This window comes from Rhinopithecus bieti, unplaced genomic scaffold (assembly GCF_001698545.2).
Source record: "Rhinopithecus bieti isolate Rb0 unplaced genomic scaffold, ASM169854v2 scaffold_5191, whole genome shotgun sequence".
Taxonomy (NCBI): Eukaryota; Metazoa; Chordata; class Mammalia; order Primates; family Cercopithecidae; genus Rhinopithecus; species Rhinopithecus bieti.
Genome location: NW_016804727.1, coordinates 1,457,579 through 1,480,193, shown reverse-complemented (window position 1 = coordinate 1,480,193; position 22,615 = coordinate 1,457,579). Strand labels below are relative to the sequence as shown.

The window sequence follows — 22,615 nt, the reverse complement described above, 5'->3', positions numbered from 1 at the left end:
ATATTCTCCAAAGTGCCTTATATACAAAAGATAAGTGACTGAAATGTTTAGTAGGCAACTTGAAACTACTTAGGTGGAAGGCAAAAGGTTAGACTATCTATCTGAGAATATGTAAAATCATCTCATTGAAAAGAATTAAATTGTCTGAAAGAATGGATGAAATCTTTCTGAGAACAAATAATATGATCACCTTAGAACAATGAAATACATCTAAAAGGGAAGACAGGAAAAGATAGTGAGGGAGCAATTCAAGAAGTAATAATAAAGATAATACAAACATACATTTTGTATGATGCCTTAAAATTTCCCAGCTATCTTCTTGTATAATTATTTAATATAATCATAGAAATTTATAAAATAGGTGGAGGTACTTTTTTATTGCACAGATGAGAAAAATGGAGCTTGATGCAGTTAAATAACTTGCCCAAAGTCTCACGGTGACTAGCCAGAGTTAGAAGCCAGTTTTCTGAATCTTAGTAGTACTACTACTAAGACACAGGTTTGGATCACAGAATGGAGGCCAGTGAGTGTTTCAATAGCAATGATAAGATAGCAATAATATCTTGCATTTGTACTGACCTTCATTATAGCTCCATTATGCCCTTTCAACTCCAATTTGTTCTTAGAATGAAGAGTGGGCAAGAATTAAATGCTGCAGAGCAAGGAAAGAGATCAAAAACTCAGAAAAAGTTAAGGTTTATGAAGAGTGAAAAAGAGAAAGCAGAGTGTGTTGCCCACTCACCTTTGAAATCTGGCTGTGAAAGGAAGGAAAGAAACAGGATGGTAGCTAAAAGAAGTAGGTTCAGGTGAAGGTAACTTTCAAGAAGGAAGAGAATCACGCATGTTTGAGGGCAAGAAGAAAGTAGGTGTAGAAAAAGAAAAGTGAATTTAAGGGGAATAAGAAGAATTTTTACATGTATACCCTATGATACAGGAGAGAGATAGGGACAAAAAGTGATCATCAGGGATGGAGAAGAACATTTCTGAAGCCTTAAATTTTCTTTGAAAATAGGGGGCAAAAAAGGGTATACGGATTACGAAAGTAGAAACAGAAAGTAGTGAAAGTTTAAGTATTTAGGAGTAGAAATATTTAGAACAGCTTGGAAGGGGAGGACTAAAAGGCTGAATGAAACAAAGAGTACATATAGCTAATATACAGGGAAGCTCTAAAAGAAATTGGATGAAATAATTTGTAGAAAGCCAAATCATCATAGTTTGAAAAGCACTAACAATGCTCTGAAGTCTGAAAGTACTATTAGAGAAAGAAGACACTGATTCGATTCAAAATAGAGGGTCTGGCATAGGGGTACAGGAAGAATAAAGAAGTGAGAGAATAGGAAATGTCATTGAGACATTTACTGAGTGGCTGTGAAGTTCTCCACATGGGGTAAAAGCCATTTTAAATATTTCGGGAAAATGATTCTAGAAAGTAAGGAATGGTTTTCACGTGTCTGGCTACCAATCTTGAATTTTAAACTCTTATTTTTTTCATTATTGTGTTATGTTAACATATATAGGTATTATTTTAACACACACGAAATATTTTCAGTTTCTATTTCTAATATCTTAACACTGGCTTTAATCCACATAAACAAAACTCTTTGGAATCCTGTAACTGTTAAGAGTGAAAAGTATCCGGAGACCCAAAAGAGAACCACTAATCTAATTAAAACCCTCATTTTAAAGACGAGAAAAGAGACCAAGTGAGGTAAAATATCTTGTCTAACCTTACAAAAATAGGACTAAACCCTAGCCTCTTCACTGTATCACAGTCAAGGGCCCAGTGTCCCCTCCTCAGTCTTTGTACCAATTAGTGAACAAGAGTATATTTCCAAGATAAATTTAAATTCCTTACTGAATAGTTAAATCATTCTTTATTTGAATTCATGTCAATTAAATGAGGCATCTGACTAACAGTATTGCAAGGTGACCCATACTACTCCTGTTACATGAAACTTGATTATCCAGCTGACACAAAATTAATTTATCCAAGTATAAAACTCTTTTCCTTGGCATACTCAAGTAACAAAAGTTTGCAAATGAAAATATTACAGATTAATAAATTTTAGATTTAGACATCAAAATCTTTACATTTTTACAATATTTATTCCTTTTTTTTTTTTTTTTTCCAAGATGTAGTCTTGCTCTGTCGCCCAGGCTGGAGTGTGGTGGCGGGATCTCAGCACACCACAACCTCCACCTCCTGGGCTCAAGCAATTCTCCTGCCTTAGCCTCCCAAGTAGCTGGGATTACAGGTGCCCGCCACCACGCCAAGCTAATTTTTGTATTTTTAGTAGAGACAGAGTTTCACCATGTTGGGAAGGCTGGTCTCAAACTCCTGACCTCAAGTCATCTGCCCTTCTTGGCCTCCCAAAGTGCTGGGATTACAGGTGTGGGCCACTATGTCCGGCCAAAACTTACTCTTAAAAGCCAAGATTTATTGAGTGCTCATCATGTGCTCTCAAAGCACATTACTTGTAATTTTTCTTTTAATATTAGGGAAGGTACCATTTTTAAGCCCATCTTGTATAGATAAAGAAACAGACCCTTAGAGGCATAAAGTAACACCAAAGATCATATTTTAGGAACTAAAATGGTACTGAAACATAGGTACATTCCAAAGCATAGTAAGTACAATGCCCGTGCTTCTGTTTTTATGTAATAGTTGAAAATATTACCATTCTTTCATTAGAGAGAAAAAAAAAACACCCCTGCCACAAAAAGGGGCAACCATACAGTCAAATATAATCTCGGGATTCCTCAACTAAAATTCATTGCTTTTGCCTTTTCCAAATCTACAGTCCACTTTGTTGGAATCTGAACTATATTCTCTACCTCTTTTTATTTAGCTCCTGGTAAAGCATGTGATTTCTTTTTTTCCTTTTTTTTTTTGAGACAGAGTCTCGCTATGTTGCCCAGGCTGGAGTGCAGTGGCACGATCTCAGCTCACTGCAAGCTCCGCCTCCCGGTTTCACACCATTCTCTTGCCTCAGCCTCCCGAGTAGCTGGGACTACGGGTGTCCGCCACCACGCCTGGCTAATTTTTTGTATATTTAGTAGAGATGGGGTTTCACGGTGTTAGGCAGGATGGTCTCGACCTCCTGACCTCGTGATCTGCCCGCCTTGGCCTCTCAAAGTGCTGAGATTACAGGTATGAGCCACCACGCCGGGCTGCATGTCATTTCTTTTAGTATTGTTTTTGCTGCCAGTATTTTCTGGTAATCTGAAGAAACAACTATTAACTCAGTTAAAGATGATTGGGGTAACTCTTAATATAAAAACTCCATGTAATAGGAAACATAAGAGCATATTTTTAAGGAAACAGAAAAAAGATCTTTATATATAAAGCAACTATAGTTAACTGCTTGATTACAAATATTAAAATCAGATAAATCAAAAGAATTTTCAGTTGGAAGAAACTCTAGAAATGATCTAATTATTACATTTTATATATGGATAAATAAACTGGATGCAGAGAGGTAAAGTGAATTACCTTGCTTAATCTAATACAACTAAGACACTGTGGACATTTAACAAGGCAATAAATAATGTGGTACTTCTTTTCTTTTTTTTTTAGATGGAATCTCACTCTGTCGCCAGGCTGGAGTGCAGTGGCACAATCTCGGCTCACTGCAATCTCTGCCTCCCGGGTTCAAGTGATTCTCCTGCCTCAGTCTCCCGAGTAGCTGGGATTACAGGCATATACCACCACTCCTGGCTAATTTTTGTATTTTTAGTGGAGATTGGGTTTCACCATGTTGGCCAGGTTGATCTCGATCTCCTGACCTTGTGATCCACCCGCCTCGGCCTCCCAAAGTGCTGGGATTACAGGCGTGAGCCACTGTTACTGGCTGGTACCTCTTAAATTAGCCAAGGAAACTTACTTTAAACAATAGGTGAACAGCAACTTTCCCACAGAAATAATTAAAAAACTTTATTATATCCTTTCTAGAAGATGACTTAAAGTAAACAGTTAACTACTACTCTAAACACTAACAACTCAGCCCAACTGAGGGGAAAAATAATTATGTGAGAGGAGGAGAAGACCAAGAGCTACACTGGGAAACTAGTGGAAAGAGCTAACCCCAATTCTGTCCCAACACTAGTATCTAACATAATGGAAAGCTGTGGTTCTAATGAAGGCTTTTGAGGGCTTCTTGATAACCAAAGTTTCTCAAAGCACTGAAAGGATACTTTTATAACAAGATGCAAGGTCAAATTGTAAGTAGTTAACATATGCAAACTTCACAGAAAGGATAAGCATAACATAATCCAATACAAAACAAGAGAAACTGCAAGGTGAATAAGTGACCGTGTACTCTACGATGACACTTACTAGTCATTATATCATCTGGCAATGCCTAAGAACACTAACAGTATATTCCCCATGGGGCAGACCTTACAATTCTGAACATTGGCACATATACAATCATCTAAGATCAAAACAGAAAACTCCTAAGGCAAACGGGTAGAGAAAAAGTATCTGGAATGAGAACAGTTTTGAAAAGAAGTACTAACATTTATAATTAAAAATGTATTCTTTCTAAATAGAAAAGAACAAATATTCCATTTACCAGCAGGCATAATGAATGGGTGCCCAGTGGTCACTGTCTAATTGGTTGACTGAAAATCTTTCACTGAGAAGACGGCTTAGTAATTCTGAATCTCCTTCACAGGCGCTTCGGTGGAGAGGAAAATCATCTACCCACTGTCGTTCCCTAATCATTAAAAAGAAATTTTGAAAAATACAAACAGGACTGTTAAAATTGTTTCAAAAGAAGTGTGACACATCTATGAAAGCTCTATATCACTGAGCAGCTATAAACTCAATAGTGACTACAATGCATACAAAATGCATATATAATTTTAAACAATACTTTAAATTAGAATGTAAGTTTTCATAAAAGCAATGTGGAGTAAAACTGAAACAGTACTTGTCTTCTGTGACACTGCTCATGCTTCTCTGCCATTTTTCCTGTTTAGGTATTTGGATTTTTGAGTAGTCTGGAGCTCCTAGACCAAAGTATGGATTTATTACCACTTTATCTACCTAGAAAGGGAAAACAATAACAAAAACCCATTAAGAGCTTTGTCCTCTTAATGTTTACATGTTTATATTTTAAATGTATTTATTTATTTATTTATTTATTTATTTATTTATTTACTGAGAATGAGTCTTGCTCTATTGCCCAGGCTGGAGTTCAGTGCTGTGATCTCAGCTCACTGCAACCTCTGCCTCCCAGGTTCAAGCGATTTTCCTGCCTCAGCCTCTGGAGTAACTAAGACTACAGGGGTACGCCACCACATCCAGCTAATTTTTGTATTTTTAGTAGAGATGAGATTTCACCATATTGGCCAGGCTGGTCCCAAACTCCTGACCTCAGGCAATCCGCCCTCCTTGGCCTCCCAAAGTGCTGGGATTATAGGCGTGAGCCACTGCACCAGGCCTTCATGTTTATAATTAGTAATATATGTATATATCTCAGGAAAAAAAATTACACTTGAGATACAACGTCTTTTAAATCAGAGCTAAAATTCATTCAACTCTTACCCGATTTGTATATTGAAGATCTGATCCAAACAAAGGGTTGTAAATACAGGTATCTGCTTTCTCTAGGGCTAACATTTTACTCTTTATTTCTAGTGCACTATAGCCCATATGTAGTGAGTTTTCTGTCTGACCTGATTCAGTAGCATATGCAGGATTTATGACATTAGTTTTTATCCGCTCAAGAGGAGAAGGTCGGAATAAAGCTGGAATAAAGTGAGATTGTGCATGACGTTCATCTAACCACCTGGCAAAATAAAAATAGAGGTAGAAGTAGCCATTTGAAAGTGAAGATCAAAAAGGTAGATTACTATCTAACTCTGATATATGACACTTGTGAATATTACTTTCAGATTTTTATAATTTTAATTCAGTGTTAGTTAAGTACTTTATTATTTTTAAAATTTATTTATATTGCAAATTGATTTTAACAATTAAGAAAACATGCATAATACTGTACATAGTTTCGGGGCACATGTGATAATACGTTCATATGATCTGTAAAGATCAAGTCAGTATACAAATACTTCATTTATTATTAATAGAAGTTTTCTTAATGGATACAGCAAATAAATTTTTTAAATGTATATGCCATTATAGTAATAAAAACTCCTTTCAAAAAACATAAAAGTACTGTTAAAATTCAAACTACTGAGATGTAGGTGACATTAGCCCTCTTCTTACAGAAAGACAAAGGCATAAGAGGTTGAATGACTTATTCACTTATCAGTAACTCAATATTAAATGTATAGTTTCATAACAGGAGAATCTCAATTCTTAAGCCACGGCAGTGTTTGCCATTTCTGAAAAATAAAATTAACATGCTGTACCCAGGCCAGGACAACCTTATCTTGGGGTTTTCATTTTATATTAGAATTGAAAACTTACCATTTTTAAAATACATATATTATTTTCATTATTTTCTTCTCAAAGTGTCTATATCTATCAGAACTAACTTCTACTATAAACATGTATTTGATTAATTAAAAAATACTTCTAATGGCATTTCTTACTTATCCAAGGCTATTAACATCCTTGCTGTAAGTGTAGCAAAGTGAGTACTGGATTCACTACAGACTCGCATGATATCTTGAAAGCAATAAAAAATTGGGCATCCTGGGGTATATATATATTTAGTATTATCTGAAAAAGAAAAATGAAGAATTATGCTACTATATAAAAGATTTACATCTGCATGTTTTCATCTAAAAATATATGTTACAAAATTAAAACTTGTTAAGTATAAAATAAATTGTTCTAGATTTGGAATTAGAAGGCCTGGATTCAAGTGATGACTAGCTCTGTGACCTTGTCCACTCAGATAAATGCAACATTTAGAATTCTGGAGGACTGCAGAAACTGTTTCCTCTTTATCTTCCTCAACAATGTTGTAAAACTCATTAATAAGATTTCCAACGCTACTTAAGATACTGAACTTTTTAACCTAAGTATGCCTGGAAAAATATATCTGGAATGCTACAGCTGGCTAATAAAATACATGTGAGCACTGTGTAGCAGCAGGCTGATGGGATGTCCATGGTGGGTGATTAATACAGTATATCATCAGTATTACTACTATCTTACATGATGCTAGTGCTCTGTAGTTTTCAAGGTGATTTCGTATCTAATACCTCATTGAATTTTCCAGCACCATGAAACAAGTGGAAGCAGGTAGCAATATTGTCCCTATTTTACAAATAAAGAGCTAAAGATTAAAGAGGAGATTTGCCCAAGGTCACAAAATTATAGGGCTGCAAGGTCTGTACTGAAACTCAATGTGTTTATTATGCCAGGGTGTCCAAGGAATAAAATATTACATCTTCACATTAGGTTTCCTTTTTAAAAATATTACTGATACTATTAGGCAGATTATATTAGAACTATTATGGATTCTTGTCCCAAATACTAGATAGGTTCTGATCATAATCTGTTAATTTTCCAGAATACTTCAGGATCAATTTTTATTTTATCTATGGCATATCTTTAGAAAAATCCTTTATTGTAACCTGAGCACTTTAAATTTCAGTGATGCCTTCCCTCCTCATTTCTTCATCCTTTTAAAACTAAAACAAAACATTACTGTTGAGCCAAGAAGCCTGTATATTATTTTGAAATCAAAATGTCTTTAACTAACATATTTCCCTTCTTCTATTAATTTTAAAATATGTATTTTATAATATTATAGTAGTAACTATGAATGCAAATTCCTAAGTTCCTCAGTAGATCTTTACTTAGCATCTAAAGTATATGAAGATTTGTAAGATATATTTAGACCTTACCTTTGACAACTGATGGAACAATAAATAATGACGCTTCTCTGCCCATCTTCTCTCCGTCCAGAGGAAATTTTTTCATTAGTACAACTCGTTTTCCTAATCATTTTAAAAGTTAGCAAAACAAAATAATACACTTTTAAATCTTATAAATTACCTTGAGAATTAGAAAACAGATACTTCAAAAGGCAGCATTAAGAGGAACTGAAATATACTAAGTCAACTTTATTATATGTACTAAAAAAAAACTGATAAATGCAAAATCATTCTGTGGACAATCCTTGTAGATTTAGGGTCCTAGTCTTGACCTCCTAGAAGAGAAGCTTCCTAAGCAAAGCTAGGAAAACTGTTCTGCTAAGAGCTGAGAAGGCAGAACGACGATGTACTCTGCAGGGTCAATAGGCATATACCACCTCACTCAACTAGGATAGAGACAGTAAGAATTTTATTATATTCTGGCATACGTAAGTTTCAAAGTCTTAATGTTTAGTGGCTCTTCATTTAATATTTAACCTCCATCCTCAATTTCAGGCTTTATTAAAATCTGATTGGGCTACAAACTATTGTTCTGAATTGTAACTACCATTCTTAATGTTTTTCCTGAATTGGCAGTAAGTTATTAATGAATAATAACCTACAAGTCTTGTATTCTAAAACCCCTCATCCTCTAGGCCTTTGTCATACTTTCAATGCTTCCAATTTCCTCACCCTAAGAAACAGAACCTCGTTCCTGACCCAGGTAGAAATGCCTAGTAGGCAGGTGGGATGCCTTCTGTGGCAAGTAAATGATGTAAGACTTCAAATAGATTCATTTATTCACAAAATATCAGAGTCAATATTTGTGATTATTAAGACCTTCTTTATTATAGCCCCCAATTATTTCACAAAATGAACACTTGTACAAAATATAAGTGTTAGATACAGAACATTCTAATATACTTCAGAGGCACTATTTCTTTTGCCTAGCTTGAAGTCTTGTCTCTACTTAATCTTTCCTGCCTTGCTGTTTCCCCAAACCCAGTTACGATCTATTATTTAAATGCCTATTTTGCAAATTATATATGTAACTATGAGATCTGTCAGTGGGGCAGGGAAGCACTGACAAGTTAGGAGATGAAGGTTCTAGTCCTAATTCCTCTACCAATGGAAATGCTTATAGGAGGAGACAGCCTATGCCTGCATTCCCATTTTATAGATGTGAAAATCACTACCTATCAACAGGATCAATTTAAGAATTTCATGTATAAGTATGGTAGTGCTTTGTAAATGACATACAACACAGTACAAAAATATTAAGCCTAACCACTGCTAATAGTCATTTGTGATTTTCATGTGATGTTTACATAAGGAATCATATTACTTCAAAAATATTTCATAGATTTAGAAAAACAAATAGGATATTCAGGATAGAGTATGGCTCATTAACATATTATGCTTTGCTACTTTAATTTCTTGTTAAACGCTCCCTGAAAATACATTAGTACATTTTATGTCTGAGTATACAGGGCAAAATGGTGCTAGATATGTTTCACAGTGACTGTCCACTCATAACTCCTCCTAAGGGAAACTACCCAGCCCTCTGGATCAGGGCAAGTTTTTGTTAACAGTGAGATCTCTTCCATATCCCTCTGGGTAAAAGGACCTAGTGGCAGAGCTTAGTTAATGCATAACAAATTATGACTTGTCTATAATTTATGACTATAATGATTTGTCAGCTCAAATATGTGATTTAGATAATCAGATTTCTGTCTTGGGGATTTGGTGTCAGGATAGATGCTGATAACTATAACAATCTGGCAATAGTAGAATAAGTTTAGATGAAAATTTATCAGAGAAGTCCAAGACTGAGGTAGATGAGACTGACCAATCTGTGGCATCCAAAGACAGTCTTCACATGCCTTGATTCCCAAAAAAGGATAGCTCCCTCCACCTTTTTAATAAGCTAAGATTGCTTTCTTGATCTTCTTATTATATAGTGAATCTGGTAATTAGAGAAAAGGAATTCTCTTCATGAGACTCAGAGTATTTATCAGAGATCATATGCAGGAACTTTTTTTTATTTTTTTGAGATGGACTCTTACTCTGTTGCCCAGGCTAGAGTGCAGTGGCACAATCTTGGCTCACTGTAACCTCCATCTCCCATGTTCAAGCAATTCTTCTGCCTCAGCCTCCTGAGTAGCTGGGACTACAAGGCATGCACTACCACGCTGGGCTAATTTTTGTATTTTTGGTAGAGATGGGGTTTAACAACATTGGCCAGGCTGGTCTCAAACTCCTGACCTTGTGAAACACCCACCTCAGCCTCCCAGAGTGCTGGGATTACAGATGTGAGCCACTTTGCCTGGTCACAGGAACTACTTATAATCCTGAGTTAAAATCCTTACAGTCCCAACCCACAAAAACTCTTCAGGCTCTATTAGGGGAAGTAACCTATCAGGGAGCTAAAATACAGTGAATGGTACCTCCAAAAGTTAAGAAACACAGGCTTATAGCTCAGTTATGTATCTCTAGAAAACAAATACCCAAAATAACTAATAAGTCAAACCACAGGATTTGGCTGTATCTCTGCAACAAAAACAATCTCTTTACTGAAACAGATGAATCAAACAACTAATCCCTATAAAAATATACACTGAATAAGCTTTGAAAAACCAAAAAAGTAGGCATAGAGAGGTATGCTTTACTTCACTAACAACTGTTTTCTACCGCTGCTTGACTGAATTGGCTTTACTTTTTAAATTGTAGTAACTGAATCCTGGATATAGTTTGTAGTTTCTGTAACATTTGACTGCTATCTGTTTCTACAGCCTGAGAAAATGGATCATTACTTTCTAATCACGTTCAAAGGCTATTATGTAATATTTTAAATGGGGCCTCAATTTTTCGGGGTTAATACTTCCACAATCCAGTCTGACTTTCTGAAAAGGGTCTTCTTTCTATGACCAAATAGGAAGAAAACCTCTGCTACCTGGTAATTTACAGGACTTTCCCTAATCCACGAATATTAACTTTTACTTAGTTTTGGAGAGATGAGTATAGTTTCCTTTGTCATTAAGTAGAGAAATAGGAATAGTAGTTAAAAGATACTTACCTACGGAACTATATTTCACATCAACATTGTGAATTCTTTAAATACTTTTTAACTTTTAAAATATTTGTCAAGTTACGTCTTGAAGGGGCTGGGGTGTACCTTAAAAACACTTGAGTTTTTTTTTTTTGCAAGTTTGTTAAATGTAAAGGAACATAAAAAGAAATTGGTTTAATATGTGTATATTTTTAAAAGAATGTATTTCCACAAGTATTTTAAACAATGTGTTTTTTAAAAAAGAAGTTTCCTACCTCTGATACCCTGGTTTGCAGGAGAAATTGGTTTGGTGGTTTCTACTACGTAATCCAAAATGCCTTGTGTTATTTCACTGTTGCCTTGAAGTTTCGTTTCTAATAAAACTTTCTTTCTCTTTTTTTTCTGTCCTTCAATGGGAACCTCATGCAACAAAATCTTAGATGAGAAAAACAACATTAAGAGAAAGCTTAAAATAAAGTCTACTTGCCCTAGAAAACTACAATAAGCTAGTAGTCTTTCTCAACTCTAGCTACATATTAGAGTAATTTGGGAAGCTTTAAAACAATAGCAATGCCCAGCCCCATCCCACACGGATGGGAATGTCTGGGGTCTGGTTCTTACAGTTTTAAAAGTTCCCCAGGTGATTGTACAGTGCAGCCAGGAGTGAGAAATGGTAAGCTACAGCACTGCTGAAGCAGTAGCCTACTGAGAAACCCCACGGTACCCTTGAACAGGTTTCAGACAACCTTAAAAAATCAGTTTAAAGGAAATGCTACATAAATTAGGTTAAATTAGAAGTATTTCATATTGCTTGAAATCTGTTGCATAAAAAAGGTAACAATTCAGTTATATATATGTATATGTATGTACATATAGTCTTAATTACATGTTTACTACTAATAACCTACGTGTCAATAAACAGCAAATGGTCAAAAGGCACACGGCAGAAAAAAGAATAATGGGCAGAAACCTAAAATAATTGGCTTGTTAATACGAATTTACAAGATATAATAAGGCTTTATATGTGAATGATAATACAGAATGACATTCAATGGTAGAAACAAATTATTATTAAATGTTCTTACTTCATATGACTTAGCTCTGTATTCCCGAGAATTGAGACTGGCAGTATTCTTTGGACGAATAACAGCAACATATGCATCTTCTATGTTTTCCGGATTTCCCATTGCTTTATAAAACAAATAAAAAATTCCTTGAAAGATTAAAGGACACATTTGATGGCAACATAAAAAAAAAAGTAACGCATCTTAAATTGAAAAATTTTATTTCCACATAATCATGTTGAAAAAATTTTTTAAAAAATAAAATGTTCTCTATCCTAGAATATATAGTGCCTAAAAGGCAAGCCAGGAATGACTTTGACTGCATCTTTACTGTTCAACTACTCAAAACCTTAGCTGATAATTTAAGATTTCCTTTGTATTTCTTTTTTCCTTTTAAAATAGGGTTATACATTTTCATAGGTGTTAACTGCATAGTAAGAATCTGCCTTTGGGGCCAAAAAAAGTGATTATGATTATAAAATATTTTGTAAATAATGACTTGAAATAGTGATTCAGAATAACATACACTTTTTCCATAAATTACAAAAGCGAATGTTAGTTATACTGTTAACAGTTTGGAAGTTGGAAATGGTAGATGTTTTACATCCATTGACATTTATTCCAGAAATTTTAGCAAGGAGAACTTTGATATTAGACATTTGGATGAGCTAAAGCATAGTATATAATTTTCTTTCGAGTTGCTTATCACAGAACCAAAACCATTTGGTCAGTTAATAAAAGCTTTATGACAGTGATTTAAGAATCTTTTCCATTTCCCTTATCAATTTCCTTGATAATCCAATTTTTTTTTTTTTTGAATCAGAGTCTCACTCTTTCGCTTAGGCTAGAGTGCACTGTACAGTCTCGCCTCACTGCAACCCTCGCCTCTTAGGTTCAGGTGATTTTCCTGCCGCAGCCTCCTGAGTAGCCGGAATTAACAGGCGTGTGCCAGCATGCTCGGTTAACTTTTGTACTTTTTAGTAGAGACGGAGTTTCACCATGTTGGCCAGGCTGGTCTCAAACTCCTGACCTCAGGTGATCCGCCTGCCTCAGCCTCCCACAGTGCTGGGATTACAGGCATGAGCCACCACACCTGTCAATAATCCAAATTTTTTATTCCAAATATATTCAGTGTGTGTGTGTGTGTATGTGTCTGGGTGTATGTGTGTGTACATGCATATACTTTGTCCCCTTAAATCTTAAGACTCCATTGCGCAATTTCCAACAAGCGACTGAATTTCAACCACAATCTTGGTTGTATAATAGTTCCCTTCATTGAGTAAATTTCTTTAATGGCTACACTAAAGTGCATCTTTCTGTACTGATTATTTTCTCTCTCTCTCTCTTTTTTTTTTTTTTAAAAGCTTCTCGCCATTTACTTGTCAGCAAATTTCTAAAAGAACATTAAAGAAAGAGCTTCTTTCCCGGCTATGTTGAGATGAACTTCTTCAGTTTTTAAAAAACCACTAGGCATTAAAATTATCTGTTCATATTTAATGAGTTCCCTACTACTGCAACTCTCAAAATAGACCATTTTGAAGAAAGGGTTTTGAATGTTATTTGAGAGGAGATAGAGTAATTATCCTGTTTTTTCCACTGCAGCTGAAAATATCACTCTGCAACTTTTAATTCACTTCCCTAAATAACAATTAAAAAGTGTCTTATGATTGTAAAATTACCTTAAGAAGAAGTTCTGTTAAAATAACAGTAGCTTTTGGCATTTTACATAAACTTTAGCCTAAGATTAAAACAACCATTAAAATTATTGTACAAAAATTTTACATAAAATAATTTAAGTAATTTTCAAATTTATCTTAGATTCTAAAACTTTCCATTGATTTAGATCCAAAAAACCCTATGGATCTTTCACTAGAAAAAATACAGTAAAACATTAGGATAGAGACCTTTCATTGTGTGAAAAGTTTTGAGGACATTTCATTCTTTATCATTATATACTTCATGAAATTTTTTTCAGTTCAATTTTTTTCATAAGATCATTCTTAAAACCCACCTCATGCACCAGACCTTCCTACATCATGTGAAAAGGATGAGGCCTTTTTCTTCTCAGAATTTCTATTTAGCAATTACTTTTCACCACAGATTAACAATGACTTCGCGATAATAAACCTTTACAAATTATGAGACAGACGCATTGAAGACTGCAAGCCCCAAAAAGAAAGACATTGTATTGTGAATACACTGTATGATATAGGGCACAATTACAGAAACCATTTTTTCTATTAAGGACCTAAAAGAGAAATCAAGTAATTCTTAGTTTTCTAAACACAATTTAAAGCAAATCAATTCCTATCTTGGTCAACTCATGTTAAGAACACACTTACTAGCAAAGTACTTTGTCAATACTCATCACTTCTCTAGAATATTTAATTAATACTGCACAGAACCCTGAACTTTTAAAAGGTAAACAAATGTGATTTTAAAAAGACATAACTATGAAAGTAACAGTATCTGGTTTTCTTAAACCAAACACTTTTTTTTTTTACCATATCCCAAAATATTCTTAAAATTCATTTTCAAGAACTATTCGTACTTGACTACTAAAAATCTACATTCTTCCAGTGACATGAAAGAAGGAAACAAAGGCTTAAGTCAGGAAAATAACAAAAGTAACTAACATAAGAAGGTAAAACTGCTAAGGGAGAAACACATACAAATTGATAGAGACGGAGTTTCTAGAAAATCAGTAGTTTGAACTAAAATACGAGAAAGGTATAACTAGAGTTTGCAATATGTTTAGACTGAGTCTGAGAAGAGGATTCAAGTGAATAAGTACAGGAAACGTGGCATTTTGTTATATGGCTCACTCTATTCTGGAAAATATGGCACAAATGATTGCTGCCTAAGTAATAAGACCGTATAAACTCGTGGAAGTGGTCCTTAATTGGGGAGTGGCACCTACCTGGGATCACTGGAAAATATGGAGGGCATTTCTGGTTGTCACTATGACTGATGAGGGGAGATGTACAACTGCCATTTAGTGTCCATGGAACAGGTTTGCTAATATCCTCTTAGTATGCTAGACAGCGTTTGCAAACAGAAACTGTAAAGGCACATAAGCACTCCAGAAGAGTAAGAAAATAATGAGGCTGAGATCTTGGGGTAGACCAGCGAGATGAAATACTTCTGGTGAGGCTAAAAACAACATGTAGAAAAAGCGATGAAAGCCAAAACCTTAAAAGGTGGAGAAAGATGTAGAGGCGAGAAATGAGTTAGAGGGGGAGAAGTGAGTTAGAATGACAAGCTGTGTGAATCCCTTTCCCTGCCATGACAAAAATACGTAATCACTCTGCCTGGGAGGTTTCTTCCTGCGCCACCACCCATCAACGTCCACTACCGGGGAAAAATATAAGCCTCTTTGTTCAAAGAGTTTCCACCCAAAAAGTGGCTTTGGTTTCTCTGTAACTACGTGTGAAAAATAAACTCCTTGCCTGGGGCAACTAGATATGGAGATAGTTCAGTCTCCCACCTCTGTTTTCCCTCGCTGGAGTCGAACTTGCTCCTCCTGTTTCCCGAAGGACACCGAGAGGTCCCACCCGTACGGCCTGCCGCGAGTGCCTCTCCGGCCGCTACATTCAACTAAATGGGTGGGACAGTCACCTGGCGAGGGGGTCAGGGACTGTCACCGCTTTCTCATTCCTCCTTCCCTCCTCCCAGGCACAGCAGCCCGGCCCAGCTTCCTGTGACAGAAAAACCCTCAATCGCCAAAAGAAAGCCGTCCTGAGGGTTCCCCTGCGCTCCCCACCCGGCACCCCAAAAGCTGAGGTCTCCGGAGTCGCAAACCCTCTTGCCCACCTGCTCTTTACTGTTCTTCCCTCTCCTCGCACCTCAGCACCATTCACCCTTCACCCTCTCCCGAAACTATAGGGTCCCAGGTCTTCAAAGGCCTTAGCTTTCCACCCAGCCGCTACCGTAGCTACGAAATCGCTTCCGGGTTCACACCCTTCGCAGCCTCGCGGTTGGCGGGGAAGAGCTTCCGGGTCGGCGGCCGGGCTGCTGCCGTTCCTGTTGCTTTTCGCTGGACCTGCAGTCTCTCAGGGGCTGGTGGCAGGCGACTCGGAGACTAGGGTGGTGGCGGCGGGGGTGCCAGCGGCTGAGTCGGAGCCGGAGGCGGGGGAGGGGAAGAGGGCGGCCGGGGCTGCGCGCGCGCAAGGCTGGAACATGAGCCGGACTTGACCGCGAGGCGGAGGCAAGAGCCGCCGCCCCCTCTTCCCCTCCCCCGAGTGAGGCGGCGCAGCGGCCGGAGAGGGATGGGGGGCGCCCGCCCAGTCTGAGCCTCGCCGCTGGCGCCTTCGGCTCACGCAGCGCTTCCCGCCGGCCGCCAGTGCGCACCCTGGGCCACATCAGCCTCCTCCTGACGGGTGCACCCGGGCCGGCGAGGAAGGGGCACCCGTCCGGGTGGGTGGGGCGGGCAGGGTACCTAAGGTCACCAGCTCGGCTGTAGAGGCAGGGGCGGCCGAGGCGGAACTGCGGAGTTGCTGGGTCCACCGACCCTTACCCTCAGCGGGAGAAGTAACCGTAAGTCTCAGCTTCGCGGTACGAATCTGTTTGAGGCTGCGTCTATCCGTTTGTGGCTCCGAGTTCAGAGCTATCTAGTTCACACCCTCCTGGATCTACTAGGAGTGTGCCTGTCTCCTGTTTTGGAGCATTGTCCCTCTGTCTGTCCCCATCCCTGAACAGGCAGCATTCTCCGCCCACAGGGCTTTTCTCCCAGCGAATTTGCAAGCCTCCGGGTTTTCGTGACGCGTCCCATCCTCCCCATCTGGATGCATCTCCGTGTCCCTCTGTCCTCAAAGGATCTGTGTCCTTCCTCGCAGCCTCCCTCCCACCCCCCCATCCTTTGAGACGTGGAAAGCCACGGGTTCTGCCGACCTGGGGGGTTAGAGACAGTCTTGAGAAGCGGATGGGTAAAAGTGCTCTGCAGGGCTGTGATGGGTGGGGATAGGTGCAGATGGCTCCAGTGAACCTTTATTTTTGCAGCTTCTGCCACCAAAACAAAAGAATGGAGCGCTCCCCTGTATTCTGATTGTTCTCCCTATGTATGAGCTGTTTTCTGTACGTAGCTGTTTGAGTCGCAGGAAATTGACACTAGAGCTGTAATAAAGCATCTCCTGAGGAGATTTTGAGAATTAGTCTCCGAAGCTCGATTCACGCAGAATGGCATATCGAACAATCTTGTATTGAAATGAACATTTTAGAAGCTCTTAGCTGATAGATAAATGTAAAGATAAGAGTCTGCTGTTTCAAGTAGTGTATTTTAGATGCCTTTAAATTTTAGTGTTTTAATTTTCATCTGTTTCTTAATTTGTGAAGTATGTGGGTATGTGTAAGGTGTAAAAATCTTTGTATTGGAAGCTTTTGCTTTGTTACAAGCTTTTGCTTTGTTGCTTTTGAGACAAGAGACTTTTAAAGATCATATTAGATTGTATTTGATAATTATTTCGAATTCTTAATTCCAGAGAAATCTTTTTTTGTATCAGCCACTCACAGATGTTACACACATTGGTGCCTATGACCTTCCTGCTTCTTAAACTGTGAATGTCTTCAGTGTATTTTCAGAGTTTTGAACTAGACGTTTTTTCTCATTAGAATTTGATTTGCTTTTTAAACCGCTACTGCAGAACTTTCCAAAAATTAGATTTAAAAATAATTTTAATGCTGTCAGTGATTGGACAATAGCTCTTGTATGACTTTATGCATTTGCTACTTTTCAGAGCACCATAGGAAGCAAACGATGATTTAAGAATAATTTTACTGTGTACTGCAGGTTGTTGTTCTGCAAACTACTGTGTAGAGTAGGCTGGTAGCTTTAGTGTTTTGTATTGCTGAAAAACATTGTTACTTCATTGAGAAAGATGGATGTATTTAATGATTTTTCCCCCCAACCTCCTTTCAGCAGTTAATTTTGGGCTATTATCTGATTTGTAACTTCTCACTGTTCACAGATTTTAATTTGAAGTAGGCTCAGGAGATGTAGTTCCAGCTCTCTCTGGAAATGTACTTAGCACAGAAGCCAAGCACTGTACAGAGTTGAGTGTATTATTAAGGGTGTGGCTTTTGCTTTCTGTGAAATTGTTCAGTTTCTGAATAAGAGTAGGGTGCTCTAGTGAGGTGATGGGCGCTATCTTGGAGAAGTATTAGAAAAAATGTTGTTGATTCTCTCTTTTACTTGGGGTAGGATGGGGAAGATAGGACCATATTTTCCTATTTCACTGTTCCCTTGACTACTACACCGAGAATTTTGAGTTTTCAATATGTAAGGAGTCTGAAACTGTCCAGACTGTGCTGTAAACAAGGGCTCTAACAGGTAGGTGACTCCTGAAACATGGGAGGGAAGTTTTGTTAGCCACTCTTTTGTACTCCTATGGCACTGCCCACTTCTCAAAGAGTGGGTTTTCTTTCCTCTTTCTTTTCTGGGGTATGCACTCAAACTTGTGAAAGTGAAATATGTGTCTTTACAGCTTGCTTGTAGATAAAAGTGCAAGCTCATTTTCATATATAAGTAAATGGAAGAACTATGAATTAAGTTAATCTGAATGTCCTTGAAATGAAGTTGGAAAAGATTCCTCAATGCTTTGGGTAATTTTTCCCCCTTTGAGGATGCATATAACATTTATTTAGATTAAGTTTTAAAATATTTCCTTCAAATATTTGACACATTTGCCAAAAAGGATTTGGGAGTGGACTAAGTCACTATTAAAGAGACCAGTCTGGGGGGAGTTTTATACATTGATCTAAAATGCTTAGGTTTTAATTTACTTTTCAAAGTGGCTTCCTTAGGGGAATGGTAATTTTGGATTCTCAGTTTATTTTCAGACAACCTCAGACTTCCTCTTTCTTTTCCAGATTCTCTCTCTCTCTTTTCTTTTCTTTTCTTTTTTTTTTTCTTTTCTTTTCTTTTCTTTTCTTTTCTTTTCTTTTCTTTTCTTTTCTTTTCTTTTTTCTTTTCTTTCTTTTGAGATGCAGTCTCACTCTCTCGCTAAGGCCGCCGTGCAGTGATGTGATCTTAGCTCAATGCAACCTCCGCCTCCCAGGGTCAAGTGATTCTCCTGCCTCAGCCTCCCGAGTAGCTGGGACTATAGGCGCCCGCCACCACACCTAGCGAATTCTTGTATTTTTAGTAGGGACGAGGTTTCACCATGTTGGCCAGACTGGTCTCGAACTCTTGAACCCAGGTGATCCCCCTGCGTTGTCCTCCCAGAGTGTTGGGATTACAGGCGTCAGCCACTGCACCTGGTCTTCTAGATACTTTCATGTCCATTTTATTTCCTAAAACTTTTATTGAGCATCTACTGTGTGTCAAGCACTTCATTAGGTTCTGGAACTACAAGGGTAAATTATTCAAGGTTCCTTTCCTCATTGAGGTTACCAGTCTAGATATTTGACTGTGATTTCTATTCACTTGCCTTTATTGGCTTCTCTTACAGGTTTTTAAGCCACTTGACCCTGTTTCTAAATTGTTTCATATTCTCTGTGTAAGAATATGCAACCAGGCACTGTGGCGCACGCCTGTAATCCCAGCACTTTGGGAGGCCGAGGTGGGCAGATCATGAGGTCAGGAGATTGAGACCAGCCTGGCCAACATGGTGAAACCCTGTCTCTACTAAAGATACAAAAAACTAGCTGGGCTTGGTGACACGCCCCTGTAATCCCAGCTACTTGGGAGGCGGAGGCAGGAGAATCACTTGAACCTGGGAGGCGGAGGTTGTTGTGAACTGAGATCTCGCCATTGCACTCCAGCCTGCGTGACAGGGTGAGACTCCGTCTCAAAATAAATAAATAAATAAATAAATAAATAAATAAATAAGAATAAGCACCATAGATGCCATTTACTGAGTGCCTAATTTATGCCAGTCACCGTGCTAAGTGCTTTACATACATTATCTTATTTAATCCTTAGAACAGTCCCAAAATATATTTTATCTCCATGTAAAGACCCCCCCACACACACACAAATAAACTAAACTAATAATAATAATAATAAAAAGCGATACAGAATCTGGTGTATAGTATTACTGGATTTTTTTTTTTCCTTGTAATATTCTCGAAAAGATTTGACTTACAGTCCTTAAAGGGGAGAAGCTGTCATATAGTCATTAACAGTTTTTAATTCTCTAATATTGCTTTGAATTCTCTAACATTGCTCATAAGGTACTAGTATATTTTGCGTTCTAAAGCAGATACTTTGGCTGGGCTCGGTGGCTCACGCCTATAATCCCATAACTTTGGGAGGTTGAGGCAGGCAGATCACCTAAGGTCAGGAGTTCAGTACCAGCCTGACCAACATAGAGAATCCCCATATCTACCAAAAATGCAAAATTGGCCAAGCATGGTGGCACATGCCTGTAATCCCAGCTACTCGGAAGGCTGAGGCAGGAGAATTGCTTGAACCTGGGAGGTGGAGATTGCAGTGAGCCGAGATTACGCCACTGCACTTCAGCCTGGGCAACAAGAGCAAAACTGCCTAAAAATAAATAAATAAAGCAGATAATTATATACTATCAAAATTAATTTTCAGTCGTTGTTTAAACTTTTGAAAAGACATAATTCTAAAGTTCATTATGGTTAACTGTAACAGATCTTCAGGCATGTTTACCTTTTTTTCCCTCTAGTTCAGCAATGGAACCACAAGCTTTTAAGATGTGCTAGAAATGTGTGTATTCTCCAGGAAGGGTAGAGTATTGAGCCATGTGAAATCTATTCAGCTTTAAAAATTTTTGAGTTTAATTTTGGCAACTAAGGGCCTTGGAGAGTTTTAGTTTCTGCAATGAAAGTGTATTCTTTCAGATTTGAAAATTATCATACTCATTATTGGTAGGATATATGCTTTATCAGCAATTTGATATGGTTCAGTCTAATAATTTTTCAGACACTCAGCATTTTTTAAAACATGGTTTTCCACTGTCAACTCTTTTCTCCAAAAGCCTTATGTTTATCCTAAACATTTGATTCTATCATTACTTTTTAACCAAAAACTGTTAGCAGTTTGCTATTCTTAGGATAATGATTTTTACTACTGGTTTTGCGCTCTTCTGTTTTAGGACTTTAGAGCAGATATTTAATACTTGAGTTCCTAAGAAAGTTAATCCTTGATATTTTTCTGTCTTCAGTCTGACATACAATTTTAACTTAACATAGACAGTCCTTCCCTTTCAGTGTAGCAAAGTCCTTGCTACTCAAGTCACTATATTTTTCTCGTTGAAATAATATTGGAGGTAGAATTCCTGTTCAAGGACATTAACAATGACTAAGTTATAAATGGGCTAGGTGCTGGGACTACAAAGATGAGTAAGTCAAGATTCCTTTCCTCACTGAGCTGTAAAATACTCATTTAAAATCCATGAAGAGAAGGGAGAGTTCATTGAGATGCTCTTAGTTCTCCAAATAGTCATAAAAACATTGCCCTTCTTGTTAATGCGTGCCTTCAGAGTATGGTAAAGGAAAGTATGTAAATCAACATATTCAGTCAAGGTTTTCATTCTGTTTCTTGGCCTTAGGCAATAGGTGATTCACATTTGCTCTATCACTAGATGTTCTATATCACATCTTTATTTTCAGATGAAAAAATCATTTTGAAACAATTTCAAATTTAAAGAAAAAATATCAGAACAGTACAAAGAACTCTTATATCCCCTTCACCCAGATTTCTCCTATTGTTAATATTTTGCTTACTTCCATTGCCTGCCCTCTCTCTCTGTGTCTCCATACATACATACATACTCATTACAGTCTTTTTCTGAACCTTTTGGAGCAAACTGCCAACATGGTATCACATCACCCCTAAACACTACAGCGTCTGTTTCTTAAAAATAAGCGCTCTCTTATACAGCCAACATACTACCATCCAAAGAAGAAAATCAACATGGATACAACACTGCTATCTAGTCCAAAGAATCTATACAAATTTCATCTACTATTCCAACAGTATCTCTTTCTTTTCTGGCACAGGATCCTATCCAGGAATACATGTTACAGTTAGTTATTATGTCTGTTCATAGTTCTTCAGCCTCAGTTTTCCATCTTTCATGTCCTTGATAGTTTTAATAAGTATATGCCCTGTATTCTGTGTGGTGACCCTCATCCTAGATCTATATATTTCCTCATGACTCCAATCAGGTCATGCATTCCTGGCAGTAATACCACAGAAATGCTGCTGTGCCCTTCTCAGTGTGTTGCGTCTAGAGGCATACTATGTAAAATCATGCCACTAATAGTGATATTGGCAAAATGATATTTGTGCCCTTTGTGATTGATTAGTGTTTGTGGAGATACATTCCAAAATTATGCTAGTATCGCGTTTCTCATCAACCCTCCACTCATTAGCTTTGGTGGGTGTCATTGGTGACTCCCACCTGAATTAACCACTTTTATGATGATTGCCAAATAATTTTTTTTAATTTCTGTTATTTTTTTTTTAAATTTTAGTTGGTTTTTTTTCAAAAGGTACTTTTTTTTTTTTTTTTTTTTTTTTTTGAGACAGTCTTGCTCTGCTGCCCAGGCTGGAGTGCTGTGGTGTGATCTTGGCTCACTGCAACCTCCACCTCCCAGGTTCAAGCAATTCTCCTGCCTCAGCCTCCTGAGTAGCTGAGATTACAGGCACCCATCACCGCTCCCGGCTAATTTTGTATTTTAGTAGATACGGGGTTTC

The 22,615-nt window shown here is 37.6% G+C and overlaps 2 protein-coding genes across 15 annotated transcripts in view; one reads left to right on the top strand and one right to left on the bottom strand.

The window, feature by feature from the left end:
• Positions 1 to 15,933, bottom strand: part of KRIT1 (KRIT1 ankyrin repeat containing) — a 46,518-nt gene extending 30,585 nt beyond the window's left edge. Inside the window, exons 1-11 of one of the 14 annotated variants that reach the window (XM_017870323.1) lie at positions 15,763 to 15,887; positions 15,437 to 15,567; positions 14,870 to 15,102; positions 13,961 to 14,108; positions 11,971 to 12,074; positions 11,161 to 11,320; positions 7,828 to 7,920; positions 6,562 to 6,691; positions 5,552 to 5,795; positions 4,935 to 5,050; positions 4,575 to 4,718 (exon numbers count right to left, since the gene is read on the bottom strand). In XM_017870323.1, coding sequence (XP_017725812.1) covers positions 4,575 to 4,718; positions 4,935 to 5,050; positions 5,552 to 5,795; positions 6,562 to 6,691; positions 7,828 to 7,920; positions 11,161 to 11,320; positions 11,971 to 12,072 — 989 coding nt within the window. In that variant the 5' untranslated portion in view covers positions 12,073 to 12,074; positions 13,961 to 14,108; positions 14,870 to 15,102; positions 15,437 to 15,567; positions 15,763 to 15,887. Of the gene's footprint in view, positions 1 to 4,574; positions 4,719 to 4,934; positions 5,051 to 5,551; positions 5,796 to 6,561; positions 6,692 to 7,827; positions 7,921 to 11,160; positions 11,321 to 11,970; positions 12,099 to 13,960; positions 14,109 to 14,869; positions 15,103 to 15,436 lie in introns of all 14 variants that reach the window. The other 13 variants (XM_017870325.1, XM_017870327.1, XM_017870319.1 and 10 more) reach the window with 13 other exon arrangements.
• Positions 15,934 to 16,230: 297 nt separating this feature from the next.
• ANKIB1 (ankyrin repeat and IBR domain containing 1) overlaps positions 16,231 to 22,615 on the top strand; it is a 172,907-nt gene continuing 166,522 nt past the window's right edge. Inside the window, 1 exon segment of the mRNA XM_017870314.1 lies at positions 16,231 to 16,485. The gene's annotated coding sequence lies outside the window, so the exon portion shown is untranslated.